The sequence below is a fragment of the Agrilus planipennis genome, unplaced genomic scaffold (assembly GCF_000699045.2).
Source record: "Agrilus planipennis isolate EAB-ADULT unplaced genomic scaffold, Apla_2.0 scaffold183, whole genome shotgun sequence".
Lineage (NCBI taxonomy): Eukaryota > Metazoa > Arthropoda > Insecta > Coleoptera > Buprestidae > Agrilus > Agrilus planipennis.
Genome location: NW_020438983.1, coordinates 332,762 through 347,774, shown reverse-complemented (window position 1 = coordinate 347,774; position 15,013 = coordinate 332,762). Strand labels below are relative to the sequence as shown.

Below are 15,013 nucleotides of genomic sequence, written 5' to 3'. Positions count from 1 at the left end.
ATTGTGTTTTTAGATAATTATTATATATTAAATGTAATGTGTTTTGTTTAGTTTTTTATTTAATGGTTTAGTCATCAGGGCCTTGTTGTAACCATTTGTAATTAAATAAAATCTGTTTAATTTTTGTTAAAAATATTTTTTAGAAAGAATTACATTTAACAACCTGTGTAATGCTGAATGGAATAACGTCAATTTTTGTGGATTAGAATGAAACCAGTTTGTTATACGTAGATATTGTACCGATGTGTAGCGAAACAATTGACTGCTATTATTTTTACAACATGGGATACCTTAACAATTAATAGTACATTACATTAGAAATTTAATTGCTTTACATCTCTTATCACTTCTATTGAATGAATTTACGAATGACAGATTTGTCGTTATATTTAATCAATCCAGAAGAACTTTAATGTTTAATCCAACAGTAAAAAGATCATTTAACACTAACGTAATGCCATTGAATGTGTATCCTAAATTTTGCTTTCGGGTTAAATTGAAGCGCACGCGTTTCAATTATTGCCGCCTATTAGATTCGATGGTATAAAATCGGAAAAATTATCAATTGTAGTTCAATTTGTTTGCTGCACTGTAATTAGAAAATAAAGGAAAATGCATCACATTGCACCATTTAACGTTCAGTGTTACGCTCTAGTCATGTTAATTACCTTGCATCATTGCTCATTAGGTAAGTAAGGATTTAATTATTAAATATATTATATANAGAGATTCGAGTCTCTTACAGAGAGACTGAATGAATAAAACTGAAAAATTGAAAGACACGAGTCTCTCGTAGAATTTTGATCGGTCCAACTATATCATAACAAGTCTTACTTCTATAATTGCCGACAAATAAATCTTGTCCTAAAACAAGGCATTGAAATATATTAATTTTTGCCCTTTTCTTACTAAAGTAGGTCGTTAATAAAGACGTTTCGATCAATAGACCTAAGTATTGCAATCAATATATAAGTACTAACCATTTATCTTGCGTTAACTACATATCAGCAGTGGAGGCAGATGTAATTTTCAGTTACAGAAACAGAGAAAAGATGTTATTGACTCTGTCAATTGCCATCGAAATGACCACGTTTGTTACAACCGCGGAACGGGGAAAATCCCATCGTCGCCGTCGTTCGAGCTGGATGTTACCTCTCTAAAACACTGCACACTACATTGCAACGTAACTAGACTTTTAACGGTCTCCTGTTTGTCAATGCAATTTCATTTGTGGGAAAAAATATTGCTAACGTTAACTGATTGGAAGCAGAATGAGATGTAATTCAAACTGTTGAAAGCAACAACGTTCCTCCAGCCACTATTTTCGATTTAATTGGAATACTACTACGACTTCATCCCTGTAGCACCCCGTCAACGATTTTTGGTAGAACAGACTCATTAGGTCAATGTTAGACCACTTTTTATGATGTGATTGTTAATAGATGTTATTAAAATTCTCAAATCGACGTATATATTTTTTATCATATCAAAAATATTTACAACAATAAACACTGATAATAAATCAATCAACTATCATTAGTCTTGATTTTTTTTTTCATATAGAACTAGAGGAAGAAGTAGAAGTAGAATAGTTAATCTAAAGATTTGTGCAATAAAATAAATTGTACATTCCAACAAACTCTAATAAAAGTACGATAAAATAAAGGTGTCTGTTTGGAGCGTGACGCTGTACGAGTGCGAAACATTGACGGTGGGAACTGCGGAAAAGAAAAGGTTAGAAGCGTTCGAAATGTGGTATTACAGGTGAATAATGAGGATACCGTGGATAGAGAAGGTTAGAAATGAAGAGGTATTAGAAAGAATAGGAGAACAAAGCTAGATTTGTTTAAATTCGTCATAGTGAGTAAAATCTAAATATGAATACATCATATTTCCTTATAAATATCAGAATATCACAGGTTTAGATTTTGTCAATGTTAAACCACGTACCTACCGCAAATTTTTAACTTTAATCAACATCAAAATATGACGCTTGTTTTTTTTTTTGCTTGGAAGCATCGTAGATTTTCACCCAAAAAGCAAGAACTGTTCCTTCTTGGTAATTTTTTGACAAGAAATATCACTATTGTTTAAAGAAATTGTCTTTCTTCTTGCTCAAAAAATTGTCCTGATGAATCATTCGAAATGTGGTGTTACAGGCGAATGATGAGGATACCTTAGATAGAGAAGGTTAAAAATGAAGATGTATTAGAAAGAATAGGAGAACAGAGGACTCTATGGAAGTCAATAAAAAATAGGCGAGATAGGTTGGTAGGACACCTTCTCAGGTATGAAGGTCTAGTCAGAGACATATTAGAGGCAGAAACAGGAGTTAGGGGGGGTAGAGGTAGACCATGGTTAGATTACTGTTTACAAATAGTTAAGGATGTGGGTTGTTCTCAGGATAGGAAAGAGTGGAGGTACGTGTCCAACCAGTCTTAGGACTGACGACCTTATGATGATGATGAAGTTTTTAACAATCGTTTCAATTAATTTCAGAAAATATTCTTTCACCTACTGCTTACGAAAATGATGCTACTGTTGACTCTATTGTTCCAAACTTCGCAACATTTTATCAATGGCTTGACAACAGATTTCGAACTCTTCACAAAAATCTTCGATCTCCATATCTTCCTCTGTTTTTATATCAATTAAAAGGTAAAAAATTACTTTACTGCAAATTCTTATTTTTTTATCATGAAGTAGTTCTCTTTTTTAATAAATGTTGATTTCTTTTAGGCAACGCTTACTACTCCAAACGAGAAGATTACACCCCAAGATTAGGACGAAGTGCAAAAGGAATATAATTAATAATTAAATAAAAAAATGCGTAAAGTGTAACATCTAACATCGATCATGGGCAAAATATAAATTTATTAATGTAAACTACCTATTAGCAGTGTCTTGCTGTTTTAGGTCAAGGTTACCAGATTGAGCGGTTGACTGCTGTCTTATTTCTTTTTTTTTTCTATTTATCTCGTCAGGAGCTACCTGTAGGCAACATTATTTGAATAGCGCGTGATTCCCTCTCTATCACTTCCGGTTACGAGGTTTCGTTGCATTTACAAAATTACTCCCATAGTCCATAATAAGAGTTGTCAGATGTTACACATAAATAGAAATAAAATGATTGACACTGAGAGTATTCAATATTATTTTATTTTAGTAAATATTTCATACTTTTATTAACATTTTAAATATTAGGTAAATAAAAAGATAAAGTATGGCAGAAAAATGTTTTATTTTATCTCTTTTTCTGTTACTTCGTACATTATCTCTACAAATCTATTTCTTCCGAACATATCTTTATGACATTTGATAAAGGAAAGGTTTAAATTGTTCGCTTTCAACCACGAAGAAATAACTTCTGGATGTAAAAAATCCACCTCTAGATATATTTTCCCCTTTTCTTTAAGAACTAGAGGTGCCATTTGAAGTATTAGCTTGATGATATTTAAGCCATCTGGGCCTCCATCTAAGGCTTCGTGATCTTCAAATCTTAAGTGTATTTTTTTGTTAATACGAAAATTTAAATACAAGCAATAATTATTTTCAGTATTTAGAGAGATTGTTCATATTTATATGCTGGGTGGCCCAACAAAGCGTTAGAGTAGAATAACTGGAAAGAGTTGAAAAAGTTATTTAAATGTACAAAGAATTTATGTTTTTAGTACATTAATTTTCACTACATTGACCATTATAAAATAAATATATTTTGTAAAACTATGATGAATCTGCCGGGCCAGATGACAGGTCGCGTGCGGCTTGCGGGCCACGGGTTGGCCGGCCACTTCTGGATCATTTCGTCTTCACCGACAACATTTTCCGACTTTTTAAGGTCTAGCAATTGCGTTTATTTATCAAGCAATTCTTTTAGCTAACTGTCGTTTAATGATTCAATGAAAGTGGTTATTAGCAGTGTTTGCGTTTTCGTCAGAAACATTCCAATTAACTTCTGAAAGAGAAGCCGATGAAATGCCTTGTTCATCCAAATTTCAAAATCTCAAATAAAATCAACAAACGTTCCAGGTTGATGAAGTTCTTCCAGTGTCTTTAAAGCAACAGAATGCTTGTACGATTATTTATTAATCCTTTTCGACCTGTCTTTTGGTAAATCACGAGGAGAAAAGGCCAAATAATATAATGTTATACTACTTTAATTCAGGTACATGACAAAATTGATTCTTTTAATTTTTTTTATTCACATGTAATGGCCTTAGATTTCATACCTCATTTATAAATAAAATTAGTGTATTATCTTCTCAAAGTTTAATAAACCCGGCTGGTTTACACTCTCGCATGTTCATTTTAGTAATAGGTATATTCCATTTAAGAGATTGTCAACATTTCATCGCATTTTGGGATACTAGCAAGTCATACTAACGTTAAGTTCCTCAACTTTTCTCTCAATTACTCTACAAGCACAGGATATTGCTCGTTTGAAACTGCCTACCTAATCACCCTAATCACATATTAGCTAATGTTTATTAACATCGTATGTCTTTTCGTAATTATGTGAGGGTGGTTTATACAGACACTCTTACAACGCAGGCGTATTTCAAATCCGGGAAAAAGGGTATAAATCTGATCTCATCAGATTAGAAGCATCCAAGTATCAGAAACTTGACGAAGATCACTAACTCCTGTTTTTTACAAATATGTCGCGAATGTTCCACTGGCTTGTTCACTTCTGTGCTATTTTGTTGGTAATAAGTTTTGGTAATGGTAAGACATGTCTTGGTGTACCCTTGACCAGAAACGCAATAGCTTGCTCATCTATTGAAGGTAAATATTTAATACATCAAAGTTGAAAAACTAAATTCACCTAAATAAGTTTCATTTCTAAACTTAAATAAGTGAAATAGTCTATTTTCTGGTTAAAGGTCTTAAACAAATCGTAAGCGTATGTTGAAAGTCCTACAATTAATTGCGATTATGTGCTTATCATCGACTGCAAACTTTAATTCATTGATTGAACTAAAAATTAATATATCTATAATATACCATGTGTTCATATTGGTGGGTGGAGTTGTTTTCCACTGATGAAATATAATGTTTTAAAATTACTTACATATGTATATTGGACCATTCAAGTAACGTAACCACTACAGGGGGGCGGGGTCTTTATTTTGCTTATTTTCGATGTCATGGTGGTTGGGGAAGTCTGGATGGTGATTATTTATTTATTTATTTAGTAAAAACCAGAAAAAACGTCAGCATCATTTATTTTTTTTTTACTNATTTAAATATTTGTAATTGGTTTTAAGATAATAGAATCGCAAAACTCACTAAATATGTTTTTTTTAATTGTTTTTTTGGCTCTTTACTAACTATCGATATTATAAATGTTGGATAATTAGTAATAATAACCAATCTATTAAATTTTATTAGACTTTATAGTGTATGGAAATTGGAAAATTACAGAAATTTGCAACCCCATAACTTTTATGGGGGTGTGACCGCCGCGAGCTTTTTATGGTGGTTTACTCAGGAATACCTCCTCTTTCAATCAAGACATTTACTACATTCATATAGCTACCCCTTACACATGTACATACCGTGTTAATCGTTGTCTGCATAGTCGGTTGATTTCAGCCACTTCGCTTTTATTTAACACTTTATTTTTAGAGAGTTTAACAATATCTGATAACTAAAAAAAAATATTTTTCTTTGGAATATTAAAGGTTTTTTTAAACTTTACACAGCACAATAAATTACCTTATTTAGTTTTAAAACGTGGGCTAATATTATATTTACAGATTGTTTTGGTTCAGAAATTTTATTGTTCTTTAATTTATTAATCCAGAAATTAAATACATCCTTTAAAGTTGGCCCTTGTGAGACGCCACTGGAACAATGAAGCTTAGTATTGACCATGGCCGAACCATAACGCATTATGGGATCGATTTCAATAGAACGAAAATTAAAAATAAGAGATGATAATTTCTTGAATATATTCGTAAAATGTTTTGTTTTGCTTGGTTTTAACATACTAGATCTGTTATGATGAATTTCGTAACTTATAAGTTAAATGAAATACAGAGATAAATTTTTACACCAGCTACAAGTTTGCTATTCGTTTTCTACTATAACGATTTCTACTATAATAGCAGGCATGTTTTGGCTGAGGAAGAAGGTGGGGACAGAAATAAATGCATACGCGTATATAAAACATACAGATAAAATTTAAAATAATAATATAAAATAAAAACTACGATCTTTATTTTTTAATGAAGGAAACGACGATCGAATTAACGTCATATTTTATTCATTAACGAGACTTAAATGCAAATGGATGCAATATTATTTTGTCGTTAGAGATGACACAAAATTGTTTATTAAAAGCCGCTACTCATAATAACAAAATCATGCTAACCAAAAGTGGACGCTGGCGCCTCCTCTTGACATACCTTTTCAATTATACTTACATTTGTATATGTAACTCATTTTTTATTGGATTGCATTGGCTGCAAAACTGAAAGAGCGTTAATAGAGATAACTATATTGACCTTAATATACAAGGTGTTCTGTTTAAATTTATCGACAAAATTGTAATCCGGAACTTAGACTCGCCTTGTACACTATTAATAAAAAAAAATTAACAAAGAATACGTTTACAAGGTGTTTACATAGTAAACTGATTAGAGTTGACGTCAAATAAAGCCCTATTATTAGTTGAAATGACAACTAAATCTTGAATCACTTGATATGGGCCCTTTGTATAAGGTGATTATTAAAAAAAGGCACCTAATTCAAAAGTTAAACAATAGACAAGGTGTATAGGTACCATTCAAAAAAGTGTATTTCTGTGTCAAGAAATAATTTCACTCAAAAATTCCTAAAATTTTGTATACTAAATTTTTTTCCAATTCCCATAATAAATGAGCTTTTCTAGTTGAATGTAGTGTTGTAGCACCTTGATTGTATCGCAAATATTAACAATCTCCCCAAATGTGTATAAGTATATATATAAACAATTTTAAACTTACAGTACTATTTCCGGTTGTAACTCTGTTAAGCGTTTTGAAGGTACATAGGGTGGATTACTTACAATAACATCAAATTTTTCTTTGAACAAGTAACGGTAATTGTCAGTAGCAATGCGGCACTGAATAACTTTTAAATTTGTTAGGATTTTGTTTTTCATTGCATTCCGTTGTGTTAATTCNATACTAGCAAAACTTTTAACAGCGAAAATGTATTTTGCATTTTACAAATAGAAAATACGTTTCGAAAAAAAGTATTTAAATGCAAAATAAAAATAGGTATTTTTTATTTTGTATTTGCATTTTAAATGCAAGTATTTTAAATAAATCACATAACGATCTCCAATAATAAACAGTAATAAATGCGATCGCATGAGGTACCTACCTAAATATACAAAAAATAAACGTTGTTTCTTATTAGTTTATCTAAATAATGAAATGAAATGAAAATTTGATCCCAACCAGTACTATTTTTGCCGGGGCAGGGGTGCCCCAAATGTTTACGGGCCGAGTACAGGGTACCGCCTAGCCATGTGGTACGTTTATCCGCGTTTTTCATCTATGAAGGCAATAAAAATTTGAGATAAAATTATTAATTCCACAGTCTTACAGCAATGGTTTTGTTTCGAGACCACAGTGGGGTGACCAACTGAAATGATTTTGCGGTCCACTTTGGAATTAAAGTATATATATTTCCATTTAGAGCTGCTGTAGATATTTTTTTGAACTCGTAACTGTAAATTTATTAATAAACAAGCAATATTTGTCATATATTCACAAGAATATTGTTTTAAAATCAAACTTAACTTTTTCTCTTAATTTCGAAAGATAATTTTTAAATATATGGATGCACAAATAATACATATGTTCATTATTATAAAATAAATATATTTTGTAAAACTATGATGAATCTGCCGGGCCAGATGACAGGTCGCGTGCGGCTTGCGGGCCACGGGTTGGCCGGCCACTTCTGGATCATTTCGTCTTCACCGACAACATTTTCCGACTTTTTAAGGTCTAGCAATTGCGTTTATTTATCAAGCAATTCTTTTAGCTAACTGTCGTTTAATGATTCAATGAAAGTGGTTATTAGCAGTGTTTGCGTTTTCGTCAGAAACATTCCAATTAACTTCTGAAAGAGAAGCCGATGAAATGCCTTGTTCATCCAAATTTCAAAATCTCAAATAAAATCAACAAACGTTCCAGGTTGATGAAGTTCTTCCAGTGTCTTTAAAGCAACAGAATGCTTGTACGATTATTTATTAATCCTTTTCGACCTGTCTTTTGGTAAATCACGAGGAGAAAAGGCCAAATAATATAATGTTATACTACTTTAATTCAGGTACATGACAAAATTGATTCTTTTAATTTTTTTTATTCACATGTAATGGCCTTAGATTTCATACCTCATTTATAAATAAAATTAGTGTATTATCTTCTCAAAGTTTAATAAACCCGGCTGGTTTACACTCTCGCATGTTCATTTTAGTAATAGGTATATTCCATTTAAGAGATTGTCAACATTTCATCGCATTTTGGGATACTAGCAAGTCATACTAACGTTAAGTTCCTCAACTTTTCTCTCAATTACTCTACAAGCACAGGATATTGCTCGTTTGAAACTGCCTACCTAATCACCCTAATCACATATTAGCTAATGTTTATTAACATCGTATGTCTTTTCGTAATTATGTGAGGGTGGTTTATACAGACACTCTTACAACGCAGGCGTATTTCAAATCCGGGAAAAAGGGTATAAATCTGATCTCATCAGATTAGAAGCATCCAAGTATCAGAAACTTGACGAAGATCACTAACTCCTGTTTTTTACAAATATGTCGCGAATGTTCCACTGGCTTGTTCACTTCTGTGCTATTTTGTTGGTAATAAGTTTTGGTAATGGTAAGACATGTCTTGGTGTACCCTTGACCAGAAACGCAATAGCTTGCTCATCTATTGAAGGTAAATATTTAATACATCAAAGTTGAAAAACTAAATTCACCTAAATAAGTTTCATTTCTAAACTTAAATAAGTGAAATAGTCTATTTTCTGGTTAAAGGTCTTAAACAAATCGTAAGCGTATGTTGAAAGTCCTACAATTAATTGCGATTATGTGCTTATCATCGACTGCAAACTTTAATTCATTGATTGAACTAAAAATTAATATATCTATAATATACCATGTGTTCATATTGGTGGGTGGAGTTGTTTTCCACTGATGAAATATAATGTTTTAAAATTACTTACATATGTATATTGGACCATTCAAGTAACGTAACCACTACAGGGGGGCGGGGTCTTTATTTTGCTTATTTTCGATGTCATGGTGGTTGGGGAAGTCTGGATGGTGATTATTTATTTATTTATTTAGTAAAAACCAGAAAAAACGTCAGCATCATTTATTTTTTTTTTACTTTTTCGGATTTTCTACAAAATTTGCTTGAAAACGAAACGCATTTTCAGGTACTTATAACTGCTGTTCATGAATCAATAAAGACACCAGAACACATTGAAAAATGCATGTAACGATACTTACGTAAGCACGGGAGGGGGTAAGAACTTTGCTTACTTTTGCTGTCGAGGGGAGAGGGGGTTAATAATTGCAAAAAATCTGCTTACGTAAAACTTGAACGGCCCCTATATCCACATTCATCCAAATGAATAGTGTAATAGAACATCTATACTTTTCAAATAGCAACTCTCATGTTTCTTTCTGAAAATCGGCACCGTTTTATTTCTTGAATACGTTAATATTTAATAAACGCGACGTAAATTATAAAATGCAAAGTGTAAGTTGCACCAACGGGGCCCAAATTTTTAACCAGCACAGTGAGACCAGTTATTAAAATCTGAATTTAATCCCATTGAGGTAGATAAAATAGAAATGTCCTTTTTTGAGGATAATATTTACATAATAAATAATTATTAGTGCTATTTATTTATTTATTTAATCAGCCTTAACAATACATATAATAACATATTGTCGACCACAGAGAAGGAGAATCCTTCTGTGCGTAAGAGGTAGTACAAACTAACTAAGAACTACAAACTAAATCAATTGATTTAATACAGAAGGTAGTGGTGGTAGTAAGTTGATACAAAAACTAATATTGCACAATAACACGAACAAAATTAAAATTGATGATAACTAGAAGTGAATAAAAAAATTATTGATGTTAAAAAAATATTTTTGTCTTCAGTTTTTATATCATTTCTCTCTCTAATCTGTAGCTGAAAACATTCATAAATAATCAGAGGACTTTCTTGAACGACTTTTTTTAAAATTTTAGCGTACAATTTACATGCTTCTGAAACTTTAAAGTAAAAAATTTATACATTTTCTAAACCAATGTAAGTAATTGCACAACGCCTTTTTACATTCATTTCACTGAATTTAAAGTTATTTTGAATGGGATTGATACCAATTATTTTATAGAGTGATTATTTTATAGACTTCAATACCAAATTGACGTAATGCTGTTTTTATTTTCGAAATCATCATAATTAAAATTGCATGGGTTCGTTATATTTATTATTATTAGTGGTGTTTTCCTTTTTTCGCGATGGTTAGATTACCCAGCATTGCTGTATATATATACATGGGCACCATACTGTCAGGTACCTGTCCCATCTCTTGTATAAATACTAAAAATCACAATTAATATTCCTTTTAATTTACATAGAAATTACTAATAGCACCACTCTTTTTCCATTAGGCCCAAAAATATCGTCGACTAGAGTTGAGAGGTCGCATGACTTTTTTCTACCAAAAGGTAAATCCACAAGCAGTTTGATCCCAGTCATGCGAACAGGTCGATCGGTGAGCAGTTTGATTCCAGCCATGAGAACGGGTAGATCAATAACGTCGTTAATTCCGGTAATGAGAACTGGAAGATCGTTTTCAGGATTGATACCAATTATGAGAACCGGTCGATCAATGGTAAAAAGCTTAGTCCCCATGATGAGAACAGGAAGATCTGATCCAAATAAAACTACAGGTGACCTTTTTTAGTTAAATTAAACAAAGTATTCTTTAGAAAAGTATTTCATTCCGCTCAATGAAAAATACAAAACCATATACAGTGTCCGATAACCAATGGTTAACCTGTTAAGTACGTGTTGTTATAAAACAATTTTTAACAATAAGTAGTATTAGTTACTTATTTAATACTCTGCTATTGTTTTAATTAGAAGCATTTGAAATGTGGTGTTACAGGCGAATGATTAGGATATCGTGGATAGAGAAGGTTAAAAATGAAGATGTATTAGAAAGAGTAATAGAACAGAGGACTCTACGGAAGTCAGTAATAAATAGGCCAGATAGGTTAGTGAGACACCTTCTCAGGTATTAAGGTCTGGTCAGAGACATATTAGAGGCAGAAACGGAAGTTAGGACAGGTAGAGGTAAACCTATATGTTAGATTACTGTTCGCAAATAGTTAAGGATATGGGTTGCTCAAGCTTTAGACCGAGCGGCATGGCCTAGAGGTTTAGACCATTGTTTAGCATTCGGGAGGACGCCTGTTTCCTTAGATCACTGTTCGGGCAGTAATATTCCACAGATAATCTTTCCTTCTCTTCTGTCTTCATTTCGTCCGTCTCAACTTTCTCACCCGAACCACCACCCACCCATTCCCACGATTCCTGGAAGCAGGCTGAAGAGGGTCTTCCGCCCTACCTTCCGGCATAGTCCGGAGGGACTGCCCGCCCACCAGCATTACTGGCTGGTGGAAATGAAACACCCAAAGTTTTTTTTTTAAGCTTTAGGGAAATGAGAAGATTAGCGCAGGAAAGGAAACAGTGGAGATGCGTGCCCAACCAGTCTTAGGACTGACGACTTTATGATGATGATGATTATTGTTTTAATTACTATAATAATGTTATAATCGGTCACGTTGTACAATTTTCTAAAGCTGTTATAATTTTTGTTCTTTTCAGCGCAAGAACTAGCTGAAGGATTAACAGATGGAAATGATGCAGAATACACGACAGATCTCTTAAACAAATGGCTTCAAACCAGATATTCCTTTCTGTCTTCAAATGCATCACCTGCTGAGGATTCTCGTAAGTAATATTAGTCATTAACATGCCAGTTTATTAAAAAATAAAAACCTTATAATGCCGGATACTGTTTTTGTCTACTTAAATCATAAATCATTTTAGGATTAGAAGACAGTCTGCATCTAACTAGTTCAGAAGATGATCCACTCAACTTATTGCATCAAAAACTCCAATTTCTGTTTGATGTGGACTCATAAACTTTATGTAAAGTTGCGCCGATACCCAACCCTGACCTCTGGCATTCTATAAAATAACTGTCTTTTTTGTATCAAGTATAAAAATAAATAAGGTTTTGCAAAGTACGCATTGTTTTTATTAATGAATGCAACCTTCTTTTTTATCTCTATTTAGGAAAGGAGAGAATAGTCAATTATAATTCTTTCTATCAGGAGATAGTTTAAAGTTGTCCAAGGTCTATTAAATTTAGAAATTAAATATGACAAGCTAGGGATTTCTTTAAATCGACAATGGAAAGTCAATAATTAATAATCCTTTATTAAATAATAATAATTTTTGTGCGTGTAGTTGTTGTGCATGTAGAGCCAAAACCAAAATAAAGATAGAAACGAGTTTATCTCCCAGACCAATAGCACTGTGTCGCCTTTTGGTGAAGAGACTTTATCAAGGTAGGTTTTTTGAGTCTGTAATGGTCTAGTGTAATTCTTAGGACGTAAGTGAAAATATTAATTCATACAATACAAAAGTATTTAATAGAGTGATAAATTATTAAAATGATTTTTTCCTAAAATGCTTTTAATGCATTATTAATTTTATCTATGGTATTTACATGAGAAATATATTTGTTTCCAAATAGTTTTTAATTATTTACATAAGTTATTATTTATTTTTATTTAACTAATTTGTTGTACGAACGAATACTTTTATATCTTCAGAATTATACTATGTTGGTACTATTTTCAGAGGAAGAAAAAATTATAGACTTAAAAGCCTACCACGATAAAACCTTTAATCCAAAAAAAAAACGTTAGTATTGGTTTATTTATTTTGCTTGTAACAATAAAGGGATGAAATGGAAATTGAATTAATTATAGTATACTTGGTAATTCCCATAAATACTTCTAGACTACGACTTCCTGTGATGAAGTCATTGTGTGGTGAAATAATATTGTAGGATTTGCAGTAAATGTTCTTGAACTTCCTACTAATACTGACAGACAGATAGTCCCTCTGACGTACATTCGGGTGCAAAGGCAGAGAGTAGGATGGAAGATCCTTTTCAGCCGCCAGACTTTATTGAGGAATTGTGGGAATGGGTGGGTGGTTGCTAGGGAGAGACAGGCGAGACGAACCAACCGGAGAGAGAGAGTTGAAAAATATCTGTGGAATATTACCCAGACAATCCACAGAAGGTTAGACAGACGTGGGGAATCGAACCGACAATCCACAGAAAAGGTTGGACCAGGTTAGACAGACATGGGGAATCGAACCGAAGCTCTCCCGAAGGCTAAGCAGTGGTCAAACTATTAGATTACGTCGTTCAGCAACGATTCGCTTTACGCTTTTAAGGTAAACTGCACTGATTAAAAAAACATTCTTCTAAAAGCCGGAACGTTTGATTTTACGAGCCACAAATAAAGTGTCTTCTGTCCTTGTTTCGGTTTCGACCATTGAAATAATACATTGAAGTTGGTAAGAAATGGAATTTACCTTGATAATGCCTACGATTAAAATTATTTTAAGAAAAGGAAGTTATTAGGCGGTGATGACGGCTGCGAAACCCTATGGCGTTCAGATGACAATCTTGATTTTTTTATTGTGATTTAGGTAATCATTATAACATTATCTTTTTTTATGTAGCAGTACTAGACAGCAGTTGAAACATTTCCAGTGAACGCTTATTGTGCGTGAGTTATTTCTTGAAATCTTAATTAAGCTGACAAACGCAGATACAGCATAATGAAATTTAAACAGATTAATTTCCTTATAAGTTTACATATATACGCGTAGGCACAAAAATATAATTACATACTTTTTTATGTCTTTTGTTATTGGTATATGATGGTCTTCGATTAATAAATGGGTTATTTACATTTTAAAATAAAATAAATTCGAGTAGATGTAAGTATACACCTGTCTGGTCTGGTCGTTTAAAGTATTTGATATACTAAGATCCCCAAAAGTTATTGGTCGTCCGAAGCTGCCTACCTACTCATATATAACACCCGTTTTTTTTTGTAACTACCTATGTTTACATATATACTTTCACGACGCGAGCGCACTTCATACCCTCAAAAAATATAAATATAAATTTCATCTCATCTATTTGGTGATAACTGAAGTCAGCTAGGAACTTCACGTAGTTTACTAATTTTTGTACTTAATAAACATGACACCAATATCATACTGGTCTGTTCACTTTTGTGCTATATTGTTGATTATAACTTTTGGTGATGATACATGTCTTGGTTTACCATTGACTAAAAATGCAATAACTTGCGCATCTATTGTAGGTAAGTATTTAAAATATCTACGAAAAAAACTAATTCACATAAATAAGCATCATTTGTAAAATAGTCCCAAACTCCCGAAGTCTACAAATATAGTAATAAAGTTGCTAAATTAGGATTAATGATCGTTCTTAAGAGAGGTAGAATTAATTCAAAAACACGTAAGATCTTTTGTATTTTTTGACATTGGTCTTATTCTTCTTATTAGTTTATTGAAACTATTTCTATATTTCATCAAATTATAACCACACAAGTTAAACGAATAGTAAAAGAAAATTCTAGTTTGAAAATTAGTGTCTGTTTTGATTTACTTTATTGTTTTATTGTAATCATTTAAACTGTTTATACGCGTTTATAGTTAGTGTTCTTAATACCAAACCAAATTATTTAATTTAATAATTTATATAAATAACATTTTAGGCTTGTATTTCAATCCCTTTTTGTTTTTTTTTTAAGCTTTAGGGGAATGAGAAGATTAGCGCAGGAAAGGAAACAGT

General features: G+C 32.2%; 1 protein-coding gene across 1 annotated transcript; it reads left to right on the top strand.

Moving 5' to 3' along the window:
- Positions 1 to 8,785: 8,785 nt before the first annotated feature.
- Positions 8,786 to 12,350, top strand: LOC108737787. Its single transcript, XM_018470883.1, has 4 exons — positions 8,786 to 8,948; positions 10,704 to 10,985; positions 11,926 to 12,051; positions 12,151 to 12,350. The coding sequence occupies exons 1-4, from the start codon at positions 8,822 to 8,824 to the stop codon at positions 12,243 to 12,245; spliced, it is 630 nt and encodes a 209-aa protein (XP_018326385.1). The 5' UTR covers positions 8,786 to 8,821; the 3' UTR covers positions 12,246 to 12,350.
- The last annotated feature ends 2,663 nt before the right edge of the window (positions 12,351 to 15,013 follow it).

Excerpts from the sequence above, each read along its gene's own strand:
- LOC108737787 (XM_018470883.1), top strand. The coding sequence starts at position 8,822 with ATGTCGCGAATGTTCCACTGGCTTGTTCACTTCTGTGCTATTTTGTTG. Across the intron at positions 8,949-10,703 it reads AGCTTGCTCATCTATTGAAG|GCCCAAAAATATCGTCGACT; the intron begins GTAAATATTTAA and ends TTTTTCCATTAG. Across the intron at positions 12,052-12,150 it reads ATCACCTGCTGAGGATTCTC|GATTAGAAGACAGTCTGCAT; the intron begins GTAAGTAATATT and ends AAATCATTTTAG.